The 19849-nt window shown below is 39.9% G+C and overlaps 1 protein-coding gene across 3 annotated transcripts in view; it reads left to right on the top strand.

The window, feature by feature from the left end:
- Nucleotides 1–19849, top strand: part of SCRN1 (secernin 1) — a 74075-nt gene that overhangs the window by 40052 nt on the left and 14174 nt on the right. For all 3 annotated transcript variants that reach the window (XM_030202534.1, XM_030202536.1, XM_030202528.1), the window contains exons 3-7: nt 1104–1285; nt 8045–8247; nt 11312–11506; nt 16836–17001; nt 18141–18321. In XM_030202534.1, the coding sequence (XP_030058394.1) occupies nt 1104–1285; nt 8045–8247; nt 11312–11506; nt 16836–17001; nt 18141–18321 (927 nt within the window). The remainder of the gene's footprint in view (nt 1–1103; nt 1286–8044; nt 8248–11311; nt 11507–16835; nt 17002–18140; nt 18322–19849) is intronic.

Genomic DNA, 19849 nt, shown 5'->3' with positions numbered 1-19849 from the left:
GTTCCTGTACTGTTTTCGACCATCTTTCTTTAAAATAAATTCATAATATCCTTATTAGTTATCTGTGGAATAATAAGCCTCCCAGAATATCCCTTCACAACTTAAACTCCTAAAGGATCAGAGTGGTGGTGGTGTGGAGAAAAGTGTGCTATATGCTTAACTCTGCTGGTAGGAGTGCATAACCCATGTATGTTTGATTGGTTTGTAGAGTTTAAAGGAAAGAAAATTAGTAGGTAAGGTTTAATTTTTCCTTTATCACATATCCTGCAGGTAGGAGACAATGGCACATGTTGAGATTTTAGCTATCCTTTTAATAGACAATTTGGATAATGTATACCGATTTCCCCCTTTTCTAATGGAACAAAGTAGAAGTGCTGGAAACTATATAATGACTGTTTTTATAATCTGATGAAAGACTACATGCTTACGAAAATTTAAATATTTTAAATAAGCAGTACTAGCATAGTGTTTTGTAAGTGAATAACTCAGTTGACAATTAAAACAAACTCATTAAGATTCCCCTAATTGTTTTCATTCCTGATGATGAAGATGGTGGTTTAAGGTTTTTGAATCCACCTTCACTTGGCTCCTACTACCATTTTGAACCTATCTAAATCAGGGCCCAGCTGTGCCAGGAAAGGATGAAGGTGTCTGTAACGGTCACCGAGGAGGGAAGTTATCAGTGTGGGTTACTGTTAAGTTGGGTTATTTACCACAGGGTTCCATGTTAAACAATGAGATCCTGTGTTAAATAACATGACTTAACAGTAGCCCACATTGATAACCCCCCCCCCCACCCCCAAATTTAATTTTTATATCACATTGAAAAATATAGGCAGAATCATTTATTGTACTTTAAGGGAAGTATAATATAAAATCTTGGTTATTTTATTCATAACTGAGTGCTCATGATTTTACTGCAACTTGTAAACAGGTTTGTTGCACAGAGTGGTGTGTGTTTTTAGAAATGTGCAACAAGAACAAAGGTGCAGGAGATGAACAAACAAGGATCATATCTGTGAACTTTGATACTCCAAATTCCTGGGGTTTTTTTCCCCACCTTACAGCATAGTATTTTAATCTTCCTTGTTTTTTCTTAACAGTGCACATATATTACGATAGATCAGGTTCAGAAAACGCATGCTGTAATTTTGAGTAAGCCTGCATGGATGTGGGGCGCAGAAATGGGAGCCAATGAGCATGGAGTTTGCATTGCCAATGAAGCCATTGTCACCAGAGAGCCAGCTAGTGAAACTGAAGCCTTACTGGGAATGGATCTGGTCAGGTGAGTGATGGTTCCACTGTGGATCTGAGAGAGATGGATGTGGTTTTGAAAATGAGTGGGTTGGCTACAAAATATAGTTAGTAAACTTTATTTACTTACTCTTATCCCTTTCCTTCCAAACAAATAGAAACTCAAAATAAAAACATGAAATGGCACACAGTATTAAACATACGTTTGCATATTACGTTGAAACAATCACATTAGGAGTCTTGGTACAGTTTTGTACTCTTGAGATGGCCAGTGCACACAGCAACCTAAGTGCAAGAGTAGCTTTGTCTAAAGTAAGTCTCCATACTGTTACTATAAATCCCTTTATGAAAATTAAGAGTTTAGATTTAAGTTAAGGTATATACAGGTGGAACTTCACAAGACTGTGTCCGGTGAATATACAATAGGGGAACTGTGTCATGTGGAGGAGCATAATCGAACATGGCGCCCAAGTTTTCCTGCTGGCGTCCTCGCAGGACATCCCTGCGAAGGGGGCGGGAAAACCCTATTATCGAAATAAAATGGGCGTCCATATTTTGTTTTGATAATACGGTTGGGGACGCCCAAATCTCCACATTTAGGTCGACCTTAGAGATGGTCATCCCCAAATTTAGGCGATAATGGAAACCGAGGATGCCCATCTCAGAAGTGACCAAATCCAAGCCCTTTGGTCGTGGGAGGAGCCAGCATTCGTAGTGCACTGGTCCCCCTCACATGCCAGGGCACCAACTGGGCACCCTAGGGGGCACTGCAGTGGACTTCAGAAAAAGCTCCCAGGTGCATAGCTCCCTTACCTTGTGTGCTGAGCCCCCCAACCCCCCAAACCCACTCCCCACCCCCAAACCCACTCCCCACAACTGTACACCACTACCATAGCCCTTATGGATGAAGGGGGGTACCTAGATGTGGGTACGGTGGGTTTTTGGAGGGCTCACATTTACCACCACAAGTGTAACAGGTAGGGGGGGATGGGCCTGGGTCTGCCTGCCTGAAGTGCACTGCAGTACCCACTAAAACTGCTCCAGGGACCTGCATACTGCTGTCATGGAGCTGGGTATGATATTTGAGGCTGGAAAAATTAAATTTTTGTAGGGTGGGAGGGGGTTAGTGACCACTGGGGGAGTAAGGGGAGATCATCCCCGATTTCCCTCCTGTGGTCATCTGGTCATTTAGGGCACATTTTTGTGGCTTGGTCGTAAAAAAAAAAAAAAGGACCAAGTAAAGTCAGACAAGTGTTCATCAGGGACGCCCTTCTTTTTTCCATTATTGGCCGAGGACACACGTGTTAAGCACACCCCAGTTCCACCTTCGCTATGCTTCCGACATGCTCCTGGGAACTTTGGTCATCCCCACTACAAAAAGCAGTTGAATGCGTCCAAAATCGGCTTTCGATTACGCTGATTTGGGCGACCCTGGGAGAAGGACGCCCATCTCCCGATTTGTGTCGAAAGTTGGGCACCCTTCTCTTTCGAAAATGAGCCCAAACGTCAACCCAAAGGTCCGGCCAAGCCCATTGTCTTTCAGCTATGACCAATATAGGGCATAACTACCTGGTAGGATGCCAAAAAGTTGACAGATTCCATACTGCATACTCTCATGAATAAGTAGCGGCTTTCCACAAAGCAATTCTAGCTTAAAAAAAAAAGTGATATGACCTAGAAGTCCTAGAGTTATGGAGACAGTCAAAGTGATTTAATTAAAGGGTTGTTTTGCATTTTGTGATAACATTGTTACAAACAAGGTGCATAGACTTTGATAATCACTTAACCGTGACTCTTAGAAAAACGAATGTGCATGCATCGGTATTTTTCTGTAGTGTCAGTGACTGGAGCAGTGAGTCGTATTGTAAGCCTGAGTTCTCCTGAGGATGCCTGGAGAGGCGAAACGTGGATACCATGTAGAGAATGAAGTGAAGTTATGAAGCTGAGCATAAGCTGAAATAGAAAATGTATTGACATATTGGGATTGCTAGCATATGATTTTTTGTTTTTTGTATCCTCCTTCCTTGAGCACAGAGTGACAGCAGTTTTGAAGCATCTGTTCTGCAGATAAGTCAAAAATTCATTTGACAATTTGATATTTGTGAACATTTCAGAATCAACAGCTAAGCAATTTTATACAATTGGGCAGGAAGGGCAGGACTCAGTGCGATGAGGGTTAGAGAAGTGTATTATAGAGCAGATGGATCCTATAGCACATAATGCACTTGGTCTGAGCAATATATGTATATGTGTGTGTATGTATGTATATATAGTGCTCATTATTTTATGTTATAATGTAAGAGGTTTCTTGATATAGTAACATTTAGTGAATATCCAGAAACCAGATCTAACTTGTTACCTCAGAGATATAGTTATAAATATATATAAATGATATAAATTGAATGTCAGGAAAACGAAAGCTTTAGGAGTAGGGATTGGGCAGAGAGCTTAGCCAGTGGAATTTCCATTAAGTGGGGGGTTTTTTTTGGGGGGGGGGGTGAAAATATCTGTGGAAATGGGTGAATTGTTCTATCCACCCATCATAGAGAATATCAAAGCAGAGATGTGTTCCTGGGTCTCGCTCACCTTTTGTTGATGGGAGTGTGCTGCAGCCTACAAATGATGGTACTTCTGAAATAACTTTTTGTTCAGTTACTTGCTCAGTTGTTGAGATACCATCTTTTTACCAAGTGAGACTTGAGATATATTTCTATATATTTTTATGATTGCAGCACCTAAATTATGGATTAGTCTCCCACAGCACTTAATGTGACACACAACCGATTCTTACTTTCAGGAAGCAGTTAAAGGCTTTTTTTTAGCAAGCTTTTGCTACTGTGTAATGCATATGGGTAGTGATTTGAATGACGATATCTGATATGATGGTTTTACTGTGAGCGTTATGAAATTATGTGTGTGACAAAGAAGTGACATCACCAGGTAGGATGATGGCTTGAGCCGAGAGCTCCATCCCACACCAAGCTACAGTTAGTTATATCACAATCCATTTTCATCTAACAGCTGAAACACATATCAGCAGTGAATGGGGGATCTGGCAAGATAGCAGGCGTTCGAAATTGGTGGATTTAATGGTGTTTGTATATGATGGTGCTGCCACACCCAGATGTGTGGCAGGCCCCACGGTGGCGACTGACTCGGGGGCCTTGTTTCCTGCTGCTGACTCTCCTCCTGACTTGTTTAGGACAGGCACTGGGCCATCGGATCTCCAACCGAATCCCCTAGGGGACTTAAAAGAGTGGTTGCAGGAGATGCACGCTTCGAGATCTGCATCAGGGACTAGTGGTGTACAGCAAAGGAGCCAACAATTTCAAAAATTAAAGGAGCTCAGCAGTGTTGCTGCTGTCATGAATTAGGTTGCTGAACTCAAAACGCTGGCCACCGTTGGACAAACAGTGGCAGCTATTAATCTTTAAACTAAGTACATCTATTTTGGAGATTATAGAGGAGCTTTTCTTAATAGCATAAAGATAATTTGTAAATTGAGCTTAAGGAGGTTTTTTCCTGGCGATGATAGAGAAACAGTACCTTAATAGACTGTAGTTTTATAAGCAGGTCTAGGTCTACTGAGGCTTTCTCCTCCTTAAGCATATCAGGTTATAATTCTGTTTGTTTCATAAGTGGGAGGTTTCTTTTGGTCTGTTCAAATTGAATTGGTACTCTACTTCCTTCTTTTTATTTCCCAAAACTGACATGTTCCAACTGATAAATTAAAAAAAAAAATTTCTACCTTTTGTAGTCCGAGCATTTCATTTTTCCAGTCGATTTGGTTCGCATCTCTTCTGCTTTTCTTGGATCTCTTGTCTGTTTTCAGCAAAGGTGACGGAGAGGAGTCCAAATGATGAACATGTAAAGGTGTAACTCTTTATTCAGGGAGCAACTCAACACAAATTCATGTTTCAGCTAAAAAGCTTTCATCAGGAGTCTAAAAACAAAATATACATTAAAAAAATATATTAATATGATAATAAAAAGTACAATACATTAAGGGCCCTGTTTACTAAGGTGCGCTAGCATTTTTAGTGTGCACTAGCGCTAGAGACACCCATAGGAATTTATGGGTGTGTCAAGACTTAGCGCGCACTAAAAATGCCAGCGCACCTACAGCGCGGCTTAGTAAACAGAGCCCTAAATATAAAGTATAAAATATACATGAACATAAGTATAAATATAACTGAAATGTCCAAAAATAATAGCAAATCAGAAAATATATGCATATAAACACAAATATTTTAAATTATTTTAAATAAAAATATCCAAAGACAACAGCAAATAAGAAAATACGTACTCAAAAATATGTAGATTTAATGCATACCTGATCTCAAAACCTCATTTCATGCTCAGTTGATATCAAGATCACATTTATACATATTCATCAAGGATACTACATAACATGAAGAGTGAAAAAGCAGAATATAAGTGAAAGAATGAAAAAATGTCATGGCAAAAGATACTACATATCATGATGTGTCGGTGAACATGTGTAATGCGTATAGGAAATATAGTGATATAAAATAATAAAGGACATAGTATCATTAGACCAATGAAAATGTGAAGCAGGAACAGAGGCATTCAAGATATCTTTATTTTTCAGACTATATTCTGTCAGTTTATAGAACCTGAAACTTCAGTACCTTGTATTATTAGGGCCCTTGGTACTTATGGAGCACTGTTTGGCTTTGTATCTTTAGACCCTGGATAGGCGCATTTGCTGAAATCCTCTTTACCCTTTGGGTGGGCCAAGGGTTTTATACGCTATTTGGGAGTCACTATTTGTCCTGAGCATTTGAGAATTTATAAATTCATAAACCTGTATTTTGGGAGCTTTCTTTGCCTCTGGATTGGTGGCATGGTTTGAGACATACTTGGCTGAGAATATTTGCTGTGAATAAAATGATGTTATTGCCCAGATTTCTCTGCCTTTGTCGGATGCTCCCAGTTTCCATTCCCAGAACGTAAACTTTTTCAGTATATGTGGAGGAAAAAGCCATCTAGGGTGTCCCGGTGGATTTTAATGCCTAGGGGTCCCAGATCTTAAGTGATGTTATGGGACTACCTAGCTCCGAACTCTGATGGTATGGGGAATGCCCTATCCCATGCCCTGGGTTTGCATAGAAGGGGTGTTGATGGAGAATGTCACATGCTCTCAGCTATTATAGACACCCCTCGATGCATCCGGTAGAAGGAAGATTCAGAATCTTGTTATAAAATTGTTCTTGTCCCTTTGGGCTTGTTGGTTTCTGATTTTGATGGGAGGCAAGAGGATACAGAGGTGTACCCCACTTTCAGTTGTGGCTCCCTTTGTGAAAGGTTGGCATTGGGTAGTTTTTGAAGGGTGAGAACAGAAGGCCCTGACACATCTTGGGCAGTTTTCTCTCCTTTCTAGAATTGCAAATTAGCTCACATATCTAGCAAAGATTTCTTCATTTATTTATTTGCAACTCCAACATGTGGCACACAGTGATCCTTGTCATAGAGAACTGACTGCTGTGCTTGCACCCTTTGAAGAGCTTTTAACTAGGGGCTTGCGTCAGCCCAAGATCCTTGCTGTATGACCTTTTGAGTCAGGGGTGTACACATCAGGTTTCTAGTTCTATTCAGCAATGGGAGACTGATTTGGGATGCTCCTTGACAGAACAGGAATGGAAGACATCCTTCTTGAACACTTCACAAATATCTATTTCAGCTAACCTGCCAGAGAATGGGGTAAAGTCCCTCTATAGATGGAATAGATCTCCTGCCCAGAGAGGGGGGGGGGGGTATTGGCACTGTAGAGCAATTGGCACTTATTTTCACATAAGATAGGATTGCGCTAGTAATAAACAGTTTTGGCATACTTGGACTGTGTTTCCCCCCCCCCCCCCCCCCCCCCCCCCCCCCCACAAATGCTTTTATCCCTTATACCAGTTAAACCAACTATGTATTTGCTCTGTATAACATATGGCTCAACCACGCTGGATGCCCTGAAGGCATTACTCCTTTGTTTAGATGTTCTTTGCTGGGAAGTGGCTACATGCTGGAGATTCCTAATGCTACCATCAGACTCAGGGCTAAGGAGAGCTTTGTGGAATGCATATTATTTCTGTAAGCTGAGAGATCAAAGACAGGGCTGCTATGCTGCTTTTCAGAAGATTTGGGCTCCTTTTCTCTCCTGGTACCAAGCTACACAATCATAACTCTTTGGACACAGATATTGATTCCTCTTAAATGGACCTGATCACGGCTACTTTTCTTTCTTGGCTCACACTCGTAAATAGCACTTCGTAGTTTTACTGTTTTGCTGTTTACTGTTACCATTGAAGAGTTACCCCTAAGGGGGGGATGTGTATTATGGCCATATGGCTACGATCTGGAAACTTTTATGGGATACTCTGCAAGTTATTTTGTTATTCTTTGTTGCTTGGCGCTGGTAAAACAAGTAGCAATTAAGTTAAAAAAATGTAAACTGGGGTTACTCTCTTGCACCAGGAAATTAATGGGGCAGACTAGATGGACCTCATGGTCCTTATCTGCCATCATATTTCCTGTTCCTGATACACAGAGAATTCCAGAGTTAAAGAAGATGGACTATTTGTAAATGTTTGTGTGAGCACCTGTAGACCTGGATTTGTCTTTTTATTTATTTATTCTTTATTTCAATAAGAAGTTAACATGCATAGAACATGAATTTCTTGCTAGCCAAATACTCAAACCTGTATCTAGTTTTTGGATAAGCAATTTACCACTGCTTTGGTATCAGGAGGTCTGAATATCTTTTCCTTTTATTTTGCAGACTTGGTCTAGAAAGAGGTGCAACAGCCAAAGAAGCCTTGGGTGTCATTGTTTCCTTGCTAGAAGAGCATGGCCAAGGGGGAAGCTACTACGAAGGTGAAAGTGTCTGCCATTCTTTCCAAAGTGCTTTCCTGCTTGTAGACAGAGGAGAAGCCTGGCTACTAGAAACCCTAGGAAAATTCTGGGCAGCGGAAAAACTCACAGGTTTGTTTAAACAGCAGGTTGGAAATCCTGCATCCCGTGTTGGGAAAATCTTAGACTTTTTCTTTCTGTGCAGTAGTGCTCTTTATCTTCTAAATGTTTTGACAAAGGGGTATATAACACAAACCAGTTTTTCATGTGTGTTGAAATAATTTCTAATTTTATTTTTCTACTTAATGTATCAAACTGAAGATGCGCTAGTTGAGCTGTGCCTTTTTCACCCAGTGTTGACACTTTATCAACATTTTTGGTGCAGCCACTCTAAATTATCTGTACAGTACCTTGAGATTGTAGTCATTCTTTTTGGTTCCCCAGAAATGCAAAGCTTTTCACCAAGAAGTACTGGTCATGGGTGAAAAGCATTTAAAATTTGTCCTGACTTGTTTTAATGCAGCAAAATAGATTAGTGAAAGTGATGGGGAATATCTCATTGAACTGTTCACCATTTGTATATATATAGGGAGTAATTTTACATTTTTGTCTTAAATTCATTTACTTATAAAGCATTTCCAATTTAACATTTAATGTACACATGAATAACGGTAATAAATGTAATATAGAAACACAAAATCAAAAAACCCTCTTATATGAACTGCAAGCTTACTTAATAATATACTATATTCCTGTGAAGTGCAAAAGAATCCATCCCAGAGAGAGAGAAAAAGCCTCTGTACCCCAACCTCCACCCAATCTGTGTTTTTTTTGTAGGGTATGGAGGAAATAACATGGGTCACACTTTCTTCATCGGCATAAACAACCCTTATCTCCTTTCTATGTTTGCTAAAAACTTCACAGGAAGGTTATATTTTCTCATGGATCCCAAAAGAGAAGTAAGAAAAAATACTTAGCTTAAAACTTCTAAATTGGTGGTAAACATAGACATGTACAAAGAATCAATCACACCGACGAAGGCCAAAGTTTCACCATAAAGGGCTGTCTCAAGGCGTGCATAACTCATCAGTAATTTTGAGCTCACTACGTCTTCAGTGTACCGGGACGCAAATAACCCTAAATATGGTGCTTTAGCCCCTCTGACCTCACTCCCCTCCCCACCCCACCCCCCAACATCAAAATTCCTTCCCATCCTACCCTCAACCTCCAGTCACAACAGGTCCCCGGGCCTACCTCAGATCCCTTGGTGCTTCAGTGAGGATGATGAGAGCGGGAGCAAACCCCACTCACTCCTGCCCCTGGAGGCTGCATCGTTAAAATAGCTGAATCACCTTTCATGGCAGCCTTGCGCCACCACTGACAGTACCAAGAGGCTGCTGTGAGAGTTTGCAGTAACCATTTTAATGATGCAGCTGCCAGGGGCAGGAGTGAGTGGGGTTTGCTCCAATTCTTAGTAACATAGTAAATGATAGCAGGTAAAGACCTGTATGGTCCATCCAGTCTGCCCAACAAGATAAACTCATTTTACATGGTATGTGATACTTTATATGTATACCTGAGTTTGATTTGTCCTTTCTCAGGGCACAGACCGTAGAAGTCTACCTAGCACTGTTCTTGTACTAAGTTCTGGAGCTAACATCGAAGCCCCTTAAAATTTACACTCCAGCCCATCCCTATCTGTTCAGTCACGATCAGGGCATAGACCGTAGAAGTCTGCCCAGCTCCCATTTTGTTTCCCAATTACCGGGGTCGCCACCCAATCTCCGCTAAGATTCTGCGGAACCATTCTTTCTAAACAGGATTCCTTTGTGTTTATTGCACGCATGTTTGAATTCCATTACCGTTTTCATCACCACCTCCCGCGGGAGGGCATTCCACATATCCACCACCCCTCTGCGTGAAAAAATACTTCCTGACATTAGTCCTGAGTCTTCACTGAACCACCAAGGATCTGATATTCAGCCAGGACCTGCATAACTATATTATTCAGGTCTTGACTGAATATTGGCTGGGACCCGCATAAACTCCAGTGGCCAGTACCAGTGGATATGGCTTGGCATTGAATAGCTGGGGCTAAGCTAGCTGTGATGATGGTTACCGTTTAAAAAAAAAACACAAAACTGACCACCACCAGCTGGATATCAGCTGGAAAGAGTTCTTGTGTCGAGTTACAGAACAGTCCAGGTTTAAAAAGCAGTTGAAGACATACGTTTCCTCAAACATTTCTGTCTTGAGATTGAGACAGTGGAAATTTGATGTATGAAATATAAGCAGGATGTTTATGGATGTTCACTGTTGTCATTTTAACTTATGCATGTTTTTATTGTAACCTGCCTAGGCAGGCTAGAAATGAGGAAAATAAATAAATATTACAACTTTTGAGTGTCTGTCCCGGGTAAGTGTGATATAGACTATATTTGGTATAAGTGCATGTAATTACGCTGGTGTCTTTTTGTTGCTCTGCTACTTTTCTCCAGTGAAGTATATTCTTGCATTTTTGTTACTCTGGCTGCTAGACAGCCATTTACTTATCAAATTGTAAACTAGAAGTTTATCAGTATGACTTCCCCATTAGAGACAGTTTGTGTATCAAATCCAGAGGAACAGAAGGATATTATAAAGTACAGTGAGAAATGGGTTAAGTTAAGTGAGAAGGATCCCTCCTCCTTTCAATGGAATAAGACAGGTAGTGTGTTGCCTACTGGTTTGCTCCACCTTCTTAACTTGCTCAAGGAACATAAAAAGGGAAAACCATTAGTAGAACATTTGAAAGTGTTTAATTTGTGAAAGCAGGAGTCTGATAAGCTAATGGGAAATAAACCGCCCCCTTACAACTCTTCAGCAGACAGTGCACCCTGTTGAATGGAATATAAGCAGGATGTTTATGGATATTCACTGTTGTCATTTTAACTTATGTATGTTTTTATTGTAACCTGCCTAGGCAGGCTAAAATTGAGGAAAATAGATAGATATTGCAACTTTTGAGTTACAACTTTTTTTCTATACTGTACCTTAAATGAATTATTTCACAAATATTGTTGTTGGCAATTAGTCTGCAGAATTCTAAAATATTGTGTGTAGAATTTGAAACAATTTTTTTGTACAGAATTCCCTGCATGTTTATAGCTCCTTCATTGTCCCCCCCCCCCCCCCCTCTCTCTCTCTCATTGTTTAGAGGGAGTCAAATGTGTTTGCAGTCAGCTGTCATTAACCTCCAAAACTGATGCTGAGCACCCTGAGCTTAAGAACTATGCTGCAAGTCAAGGCTGGTGGTCTGAAGCCGAAGAATTCAATTTCTCCAAGGTGTTCTCACAGGATGAGAAACCCACAGACAGTTGTGCAATTAAAGAAATCTTAGAGAAGCATGAAGGTAAGTGGAGTTCGTCTATCTGTTCCAGGGTTTCTGTTCAGTTCTTATTATGCTGTTTTCCTTCAGTAGAGTCTGACATCGCGTACGCCTTGGTACTTTTATAAGTTCTGGTAGAAAACTAACATTTTTGTAGTGTTTTGTAAATGGGTTTGATCATTTTATGGAGGTCTGTGCACACACATAGCTTCTTTTAAAATTTCCCAGACTATATGTGGCTAAAGGTATACATGTACAGTCTGGAAACACATAGGTTTACCCAAACTGAGTGGAAGTGATCTTGGGGAAGGGTTAGAAAATTGGTGTAATTTGTGTATCCTTGCATTAGGCAGCCTGTCCACTTGTTGCAAAAGTGGAAATGTGGATATACTTCACACTAAATACAGTTATCTGTATAACAGGTTCAGAGTTTATCTTGTTGGGCAGACTGGATGGACCATGCAGGTCTTTTTCTGCCGTCATCTACTATGTTACTATTAGGCATATTTTCAAAGCACTTAGCCTTCCAAAGTTCCATAGAAACCTATGGAACTTTGGAAGGCTAAGTGCTTTGAAAATGTGCAGTTATGTTATATATGTAACCAGCAACAAGATGGAGCAGACCACGCAAACCAGATAAAAGTATATGCAATTTATTTGTAGCTAAATGGTGAGAGAAACAATGGCCGATGTGGTATAAGGCTGCATCAGGGGCTTAAACCAGAACAGTGCTTATTGACATTTTCAGTTGGGAAACACCTGACAGAGAGTGCTCACATACGTGACACACTTCCTAAGTGACCCTCACAAACGTTTAGTCTCAACATACATGTAGCACATCTGACATATAACAGCATTAATACCTATGATTCAAACAACATGAACCCTACTTAAGGAAAGACAGCAGAAAACTGTAAAAACTTGTCATAAGCTCTGGACCGGGCAATGTGGATTGCGTTACCCACATGTGAGAATAATAAGACCTGCTGTCTTCGGAGAATACCTGTTACAGTTAAGTATCTTCACAGTTCCTGATGCACTAGACCAGGGGTGGGCCATCTTTATACAGAGAGCTGCATGAATGCCAGTACTACTCTTAGTGGACCACAACATTAAGTACATAAGTGTTGCCATACTAGGATGACCAAAGATCCTTCAAGCCCAGCATCCTGTTTCCAAAATAATATTGAAACCAGAAATGCACAGAGATCCATAGACCACCTATGATAAATGAAGAAAGTACAAATTTAACTAAAAATGATGGAAACAAACTACTAGAGTGGCTATTCTGAAAATATTTATAATACAGTGTTTAAAATTGCCAGAATTCTGGTTAATGATGTTTTCTGTGTATATTTCCTAAGGTCTCGTGGGCTGCATAAAATTCAATGGTAGGCCGCAGGTTGCCCACCACGGCACTAGGCTAATAACATGCAAATTATCTCCTCATCCAAAAAAAATAAAAATAGTGAGCTTGCAGAACAAAGTAGCACCCACTCTTGTGGGAATCTGCCATGATTTTCTGCTTTGAGCATTTGTCTTCCTCCCTGTCAGTTATGAGCAGGGTTTGGCTCACAAAATAACAGGAAGGGAGAAGCAAAAAAAAAAAAAAAAACCCTGTTAAAAATAAAATACTGCCCCTTCCCCTGACTACTTCCCCAATGGGCCTTGTAATTAAAAATGTGTAAGTGCTATTTATCAGTGTATCATATTTTAAGAGTTATATGCACTTTTAAAATTTTACAATAGTTTGTCATAATGTAGTAAGTCTTCTATATGTATTTGTAATTATTATTGCTATTTTTTATGTTTTTAAAGGAATTGTAAATATGAAGTATGGACAGAGGTGTGTCATTCCTTTTTATTATTATTTATTGCATTTGTATCCCACATTTTCCCACCTTTTTGCAGGCTCAATGTGGCTTACAGTGTATCATAATTGGTATATAATTGATAGGTAGATGACAGTTAGTGTTACTTAAAGACCATGATTAACATAATAGAAATTTAAACAAGCAGGTTTAGGGAAAAGACAGTTCTGATTATAGGTAATGTGGAGATGTGTTACATTTACAATTGCTGATCATTGTGGTAAGCCTTGTTGAAGAGGTGGGTCTTCAGAGATTTGCGAAAGTTAGTTCATAAATAGTTTTCAAGTTGCACAGCAATGCGTTCCATAACTGTGTACTCAGGTAAGAAAAGTTTGACGCATGCGTTAGTTTGTATTTTAGGCCTTTACAGCTGGGGAAGTGAAGATTAAGGAATGTGCGGGATGATCTTTTAGCGTTCCTGGGTGGTAAGTCTACCAGGTCTGACATGTAGGCTGGGGCATCTCCGTGAATGATTTTATGAACTATATAACATATCTTGAACGCGATACGTTCTTTAAGTGGAAGCCAGTGTAACTTTTCCCTTAGGGGTTTAGCACTTTAATATTTTGTCTTTCCGAAGATGAGTCTGACTGCGCTGTTCTGGGCAGTTTGAAGTTTCTTGATGATTTGCTCTTTACAGCCAGCGTAGAGTGCATTGCAGTAATCTAGGTGACTATGCACTATTGACTGTACCAGTTTGCGAAAGATGGTTCTTGGGAAGAAAAGTCTTACTCGTTTTAATTTCCACATTGAATGAAACATCTTCTTGGTTGTATTTTTCGCATGACTTTCAAGTGTAAGATGACGATCAATGGTAACTCCATAGTTGAGTATTAAGTGCACATTTTACGGCGCTTCATTTTTCCATCTTTTAATTACGGCTTTTTCTGCCTTGAGTTTTTAGATTGTATTACTGGAACGTATAAGTTTAGAGAGAGCCCCTTGTTTGATTAGTTTCTTTTTCTCTCTCTCTTTTTTTTTTTTTAATGAGGATTTCTTATTACCATTTTTATAAATTTGAGAATGGATGGAAGGGTGTTGTTTTATTTTGGTATGAAGTCTCATCGTGTTTGTTGTAGCTGCTTTAGGGGTATGTTTACTAAGATGTGTTAGCATTTTTAATGCGCCTTTAAAGTTAAGGTGCATTAAATGCTAACACACCTATACAGTTCATGGGCATGTTAGCATTTAACGTGCGTAAACCATTTATGCAAGTTAAAAATGCTAATGCGCCTATAGCACACCTTAGTAAACATAGGCCATTAGATGTTAATTTTAGTCTTTGATTTCTCTCTTTTTTTTTTTTTTTTTTTAATTTTAAATGGTTTGTCTGCATCATTGAAATTGCATTTCAGTGGCGAACTGAAAATTAAGTTGTCAAGTACATAATGGGTCTCTTCAGAGGATTTTTTTTGTTTGTTTTTTGCAAGATTGTTTTTGTTCCAGTTTTCGCACCATTTATTATATACCAACAATGCATTGGGTATTAATCAGGAATAGAGAGCTGTCAGCGACCAGTACACTGGCGTTCTGCAACCAATTGGTAAGTTTTATGGTTTTTAAAGATCGGGTTGTGTGAGAGATTCTGTTTAAGAGATCTTTATTGTGCTTTTTGCCTTGTGATTTGGTGTCATGGAATTTTGGTGTTATTTTTGATATATTATTTTGTAGCTTTCCTTTTAAGAAAAGCTATAAAGCTTAAGGCTTTCAGCTCTTGACTGAGTGCAGAAACATCACATGGATGGTATGCTTTGTTTAAGTGTTTTTGTAATGATTTTTGGAGTATTTTTCAAACTTTTTTGACCATTTGGCTGTTTTTCTTTTTTTTAACTTTGTTTTAGTGGATTCTTCTGTTTGCATCCATATTTTGGTAATATTTTACATACAAAACATCTACTTATGTAGAGTTTGCCTTAAACTTGAGCCACTATGTTTCCTGTCCTTAAGAGAAGTTGTAGTTTTTTCTTGGGAACTATACTGTTATGTAATCATATATTCTCTCAACACATGGATAAAGGACCTTTTGAAAACACATGAAGGATGCCTGAAAAATGCATGACATATATCTGTCCTGTTTAGATTTTGTTTGGAGTCTGTATTGACTGAGAGACTTTTTGATGGGGTCAGACTATACTTTCTTTTCAAATGTTGTCTACCTACACTTTTTCTGTTGGTTTTTTTTATTTAACTTTTTTAGTATATAAATTTTAATATTATGTGTTTGTCAATTTTTAGTTTTAAACCTCTGAAGCAGCCCCTGTTTGGGCAAAACGTGGACCACATCGGATTTTCTAATAAAGTATTGTCGTGGACTCTGGGTCAGCTCCAGTGTTTGTTCTTTTGTGCTTGCTGCAGACCTAAAGATCCTCTGTGGTGTTGTGTGTACTTCCCCTATGGGCCTTCTGGTCCATAAACCCCCAGCATGGACACCCAGCACAGAGAGGCCCTAGACCAGAGAGCATCTGCACTGCAGCAGCCCCTTGCCACAATACTACATGCCTGACCTGGGGAGGCATGGAGCAGTGTCATTCTCTTTCTATTACTTTCTTGAAAATGTGATGTCTGACCCTCAAAGTGGTGCATTAGGAAGCACCTCTTGTGGTTAATCTGCCATTGCCTTATTTGGCAGACCAATCTTTAGCAGTGCATCCTGACACATCTGGACATGCTGGGGGTCCAGGGGCCAATAGGGAGGTCTGTCAGTCGTCTCAGGGGATGTACTGCACTTCATCTCAGATAATTTGTTTGTTCTCACACTGGAATTTTTACTCCAGTCCTAAGGTAATAAATATTTTTCATCTTAGCAAGATTTTTCTTTCCTTAACGAGCTAGATGATGAATTTAGGTGTGAAAAGATTTTTGTCCTTACTGAAATGTAGTACATTATTTCACATCCTACATGTCACACAGCAGTTTTTTAAAGGTGTTTTTTCATTTTAATTGGTGAAAACCAGTTGTTGTGGCTGTTTGTATATATGTTCATATGTATTCATCAGCTGAGCTGGGTATGGATAAATTTAGATAAAGTTGGAGAGGGGAGACTCCTCACTAATTCCATGCCAAAGTGATAGTGTAGAACTCCAAACAGTATTTTAGAAAATACCAAGTGTTTGGTTGTTACTATTTCTCCATGGATGTGCCATGAATTTGCACCTTATTGTGCAATGCTGCTGGTATGCACTTTCCCAGTTTCATAGTTCAGTAATTAAACTGTTCAGTGAAGTGCTGTCCCTTTCTTTAAAGACACTTTTCATAGTTGAATATATTTAATTGGGACTCTGTGTGTGTGTGTGGTATGGAAAGATATCTTTCTAGACACGTGGAGCATTTAGGATACCACAAGCTAGTACAGTTTTTCTGAAATAGAGGTTTCCAACATATCCACTTGCTGTAGAAGTGTCCTACCATAGTCTTGTTTTTCACTAATTTGCTTAGTGTGCATCATTGGAACACAATGTGATTTCTGATTTTGTCCTTTACAGGAAGCATCACTGTGGAAGCAATGATTAAAGTTTTACGTGACAAAGGCAGTGGCATCTGTGTGGATTCAGATGGTTTCCTCACTACAGCCAGCATGGTGTCTGTTTTACCTCAGAGTGGTAGTTCTCCATGTGTTCACTTCTTCACGGGCACGCCAGACCCTTCCAGGTTGGTCTTCATGCTAGAGTTTCCCCTACCAGATCAAGAGCACTTTTAGTGTAAGATTTAATTTATGCTGCTCTTCAATGTAACCAGAAAAAGACCTCATCCAATAAACCCTCCTCTATTAAATATAGTCAACCATTGTCTTAGAAGGATCATCGTATGATACTGAGAAAAATGTGTGACTTTATATCAACACAACCAAAACTTACTAAATGATGATCATTGTTCCACAAAGCAACAAGCATCCTGTATTCTTAAAAACACATGTGTTACGAATGGGGGGAGGGTTTGCTGGACTGTAGGGCAATTTGTAGAATTTTATAGAGAATTATGTATACCCAAAGAAGCAGCCACAGAAGAGAAGATGGAGATGCTCTTGATGAGGCCCTAGTTCCTGTGTCTTAGAGTTGAGGAACAGATTAGATTAAATGTTCCCATTAAGCAGAAAGAAGGTGTGAGAACTATAAAAGAGCTTAAGATAAGGAAGGTCCCTGGGGTAGATAAGTACACAGCAAACTTTATTTTGTAAAAGGTTTCAAGGTCAACCTATGTGCCCTTTTGAATAATCTTTTTATTTGGGTGGGGCAGGAGGACACCCTTCTGGAGGCTGAGGGCAGCTGGCATTAGTTATACCTAGGCCCGGAAAAGATCCCACAGTATGTGGGTCATATTGACCAATATTGTGGTTGAGTGTGACTGCTGGACAGACTGAATGGACCATGCAGGTCCTTTTCTGCCATTATTTACTATGTTACTATTTACATTTTCATCCACAATGCATGACGGCTGTTGCAGACTATCTGGAATTCCATTGTCACATGCACTGAAAGGCATCATTTGTCAATCTGAGTATAACTAATACAGTTCAGACCTGTATGCCTGGTGAAAAGGCAGAAAAATATCATTGTCCAATATGCTTTGTTTTCCTTGCTTACTTTTTCTTTTTCGTAGTTGCCTACAAGGCCAGTATTTATCATAGACTGTTTTAAAGCAAAACCATTGCCTTACAATCTGAGTGAATCTTACGTTGTGGAAACCATTGACTGCCTGGGGCAGCGGGGTTAGGAATCATCTGAGGTCAATCCATAATGAGCCATCTATCTTCTCCTCCTAGCTAAACTGAAATCTTTCATCTCTCCAAGGTCCATATTTAAGCCCTTCATCTTTGTTGATAATGTGAAACCAGTGCCTAAAGCACAGTCACCTCACTTTGGGAATGAAGACCCAGTGAAGAGAGTGCCAAGGTCTCAGGAGAAACTGGACCGCAGGCATGAGCTGTACAGGGCACATGAAGAGGCTCGATCCATCCTTGAAAAGGAGAAGGTAAACTAGGAGATAATCTTGTGCAATGAATTTTCCTTTATAAACTAAGTAAATAACATTTAGTAGCATGTCAATTATTTTTTGTTAGCCTGGTTTCTGACAGGAAATTGTTCTTCATCATGAATGTTTGTCTTTTTTTCATGCCTTCTGTAATGCCGTACTAATTTTTGAACAGTTATCAAAGTTCACTGAGATTTTTGTGCCTGGATAGAGTGACTTATCACCTCGCATAACACTTATGTACCCCAATTCCCCCACCCCACCCCACCCCAAAACACCCACCCTCAACGTGTAATTAAACTCTGGAATTCTTTGCCAGAGAATGTAGTAAAAGCAGTTAGCTTAGCGGGATTTAAAAACGGTTTGGATAGCTTCCGAAAAGAAAAGTCCATAAGCCAAAATGGACTTGGGGAAAATCTACTGCTTATTTCTAAGATAAGCAGCACAAAATGTATTGTACTGTTTTTGGATCTAGCCAGATGCTTGTAACCTGGAGTGGCCACTGTTGGAAACAAGATACTGAGCTTGATGGACCTTTGGTCTGTCCCAGTATGGCAATATTTATGTTTTTATATATTCCCTGTTTAGATTTTTACCCTAGTTCCCTATTGTAACTGAACCAATTTATTGCTTTCTAATCTCTGTGGTATTGGAAGACACTGATATTATTGGACATTTTGAAAGCTATCCAGCACTTAGTTAATTCCTGTAGGGGACTCCTTAGTTTTCTTTCCCTGCAATTGCAAGAAACCAAGAGCCAGGGCAAATGAGTAGTCACATCTCCCTTCTCCTCACCTCTACCTCCCAGTCCTTGTTCTTCCTAGCTAATAGTCTCTCTCTCTCTCTCTCTCTCTCTCTCTCTCTCTCCTCTCACTCTTCTGCTGCTCATGTCAACACCATGCCAGCCAGCAGCACTAGGAGAAAATGAGCTGTACCTCAGGCCTTGTTCTTCTCCTCTTCCACCAGGAGCCTGACTAGTGTTTTGAACGTTGCAGGACACCATAGATCTCACTGTGGCTCAAGTCTGGCTTCCCGTAGCAAAGAAAGAGAATATGATGAGAGGGAGTTGAGAAAATGGGACTTGACTGGAGAGGATGTGAGAAGGGCTCGATGTGAGAGGATTAGCATAGGATGGGATGTTGAGAAAGTGATTGAGCATGAAAGAAGAGGTATTCAGCAGGGGGAGGGGGATGCAGAGAGTGAATTCATAGGGGAAGAGCTGGAGATAGGCAATGGGTGAGAAAACAAATTGTTGGGGGAGGTACATTAGAGAGACTTTGGTAAACTCCCCCTTCTCTCCTCTTCTACTCAGCTTCAAATCTTAGAACCTTCTTTTTCTCCCCCTTTCCTTCCTACCAGATCAAAGAACTACCTACCCCTTTTCCCTCTGCTCAGACTACAGAATCTCCCTCTGTTTCTCTCTTCAATTCCATATTGTCTCTGCTCCACTTATACTGTTTTCCCTTCTTCCTGCCCTTACCCCAGATTTCTCCCCAATTGCAGAACCTCCCTCTTCCACCAGATACTT

Source organism: Microcaecilia unicolor, chromosome 1, assembly GCF_901765095.1.
Source record: "Microcaecilia unicolor chromosome 1, aMicUni1.1, whole genome shotgun sequence".
NCBI classification, from domain to species: domain Eukaryota; kingdom Metazoa; phylum Chordata; class Amphibia; order Gymnophiona; family Siphonopidae; genus Microcaecilia; species Microcaecilia unicolor.
This window is presented reverse-complemented; position numbering and strand designations above follow the sequence as displayed.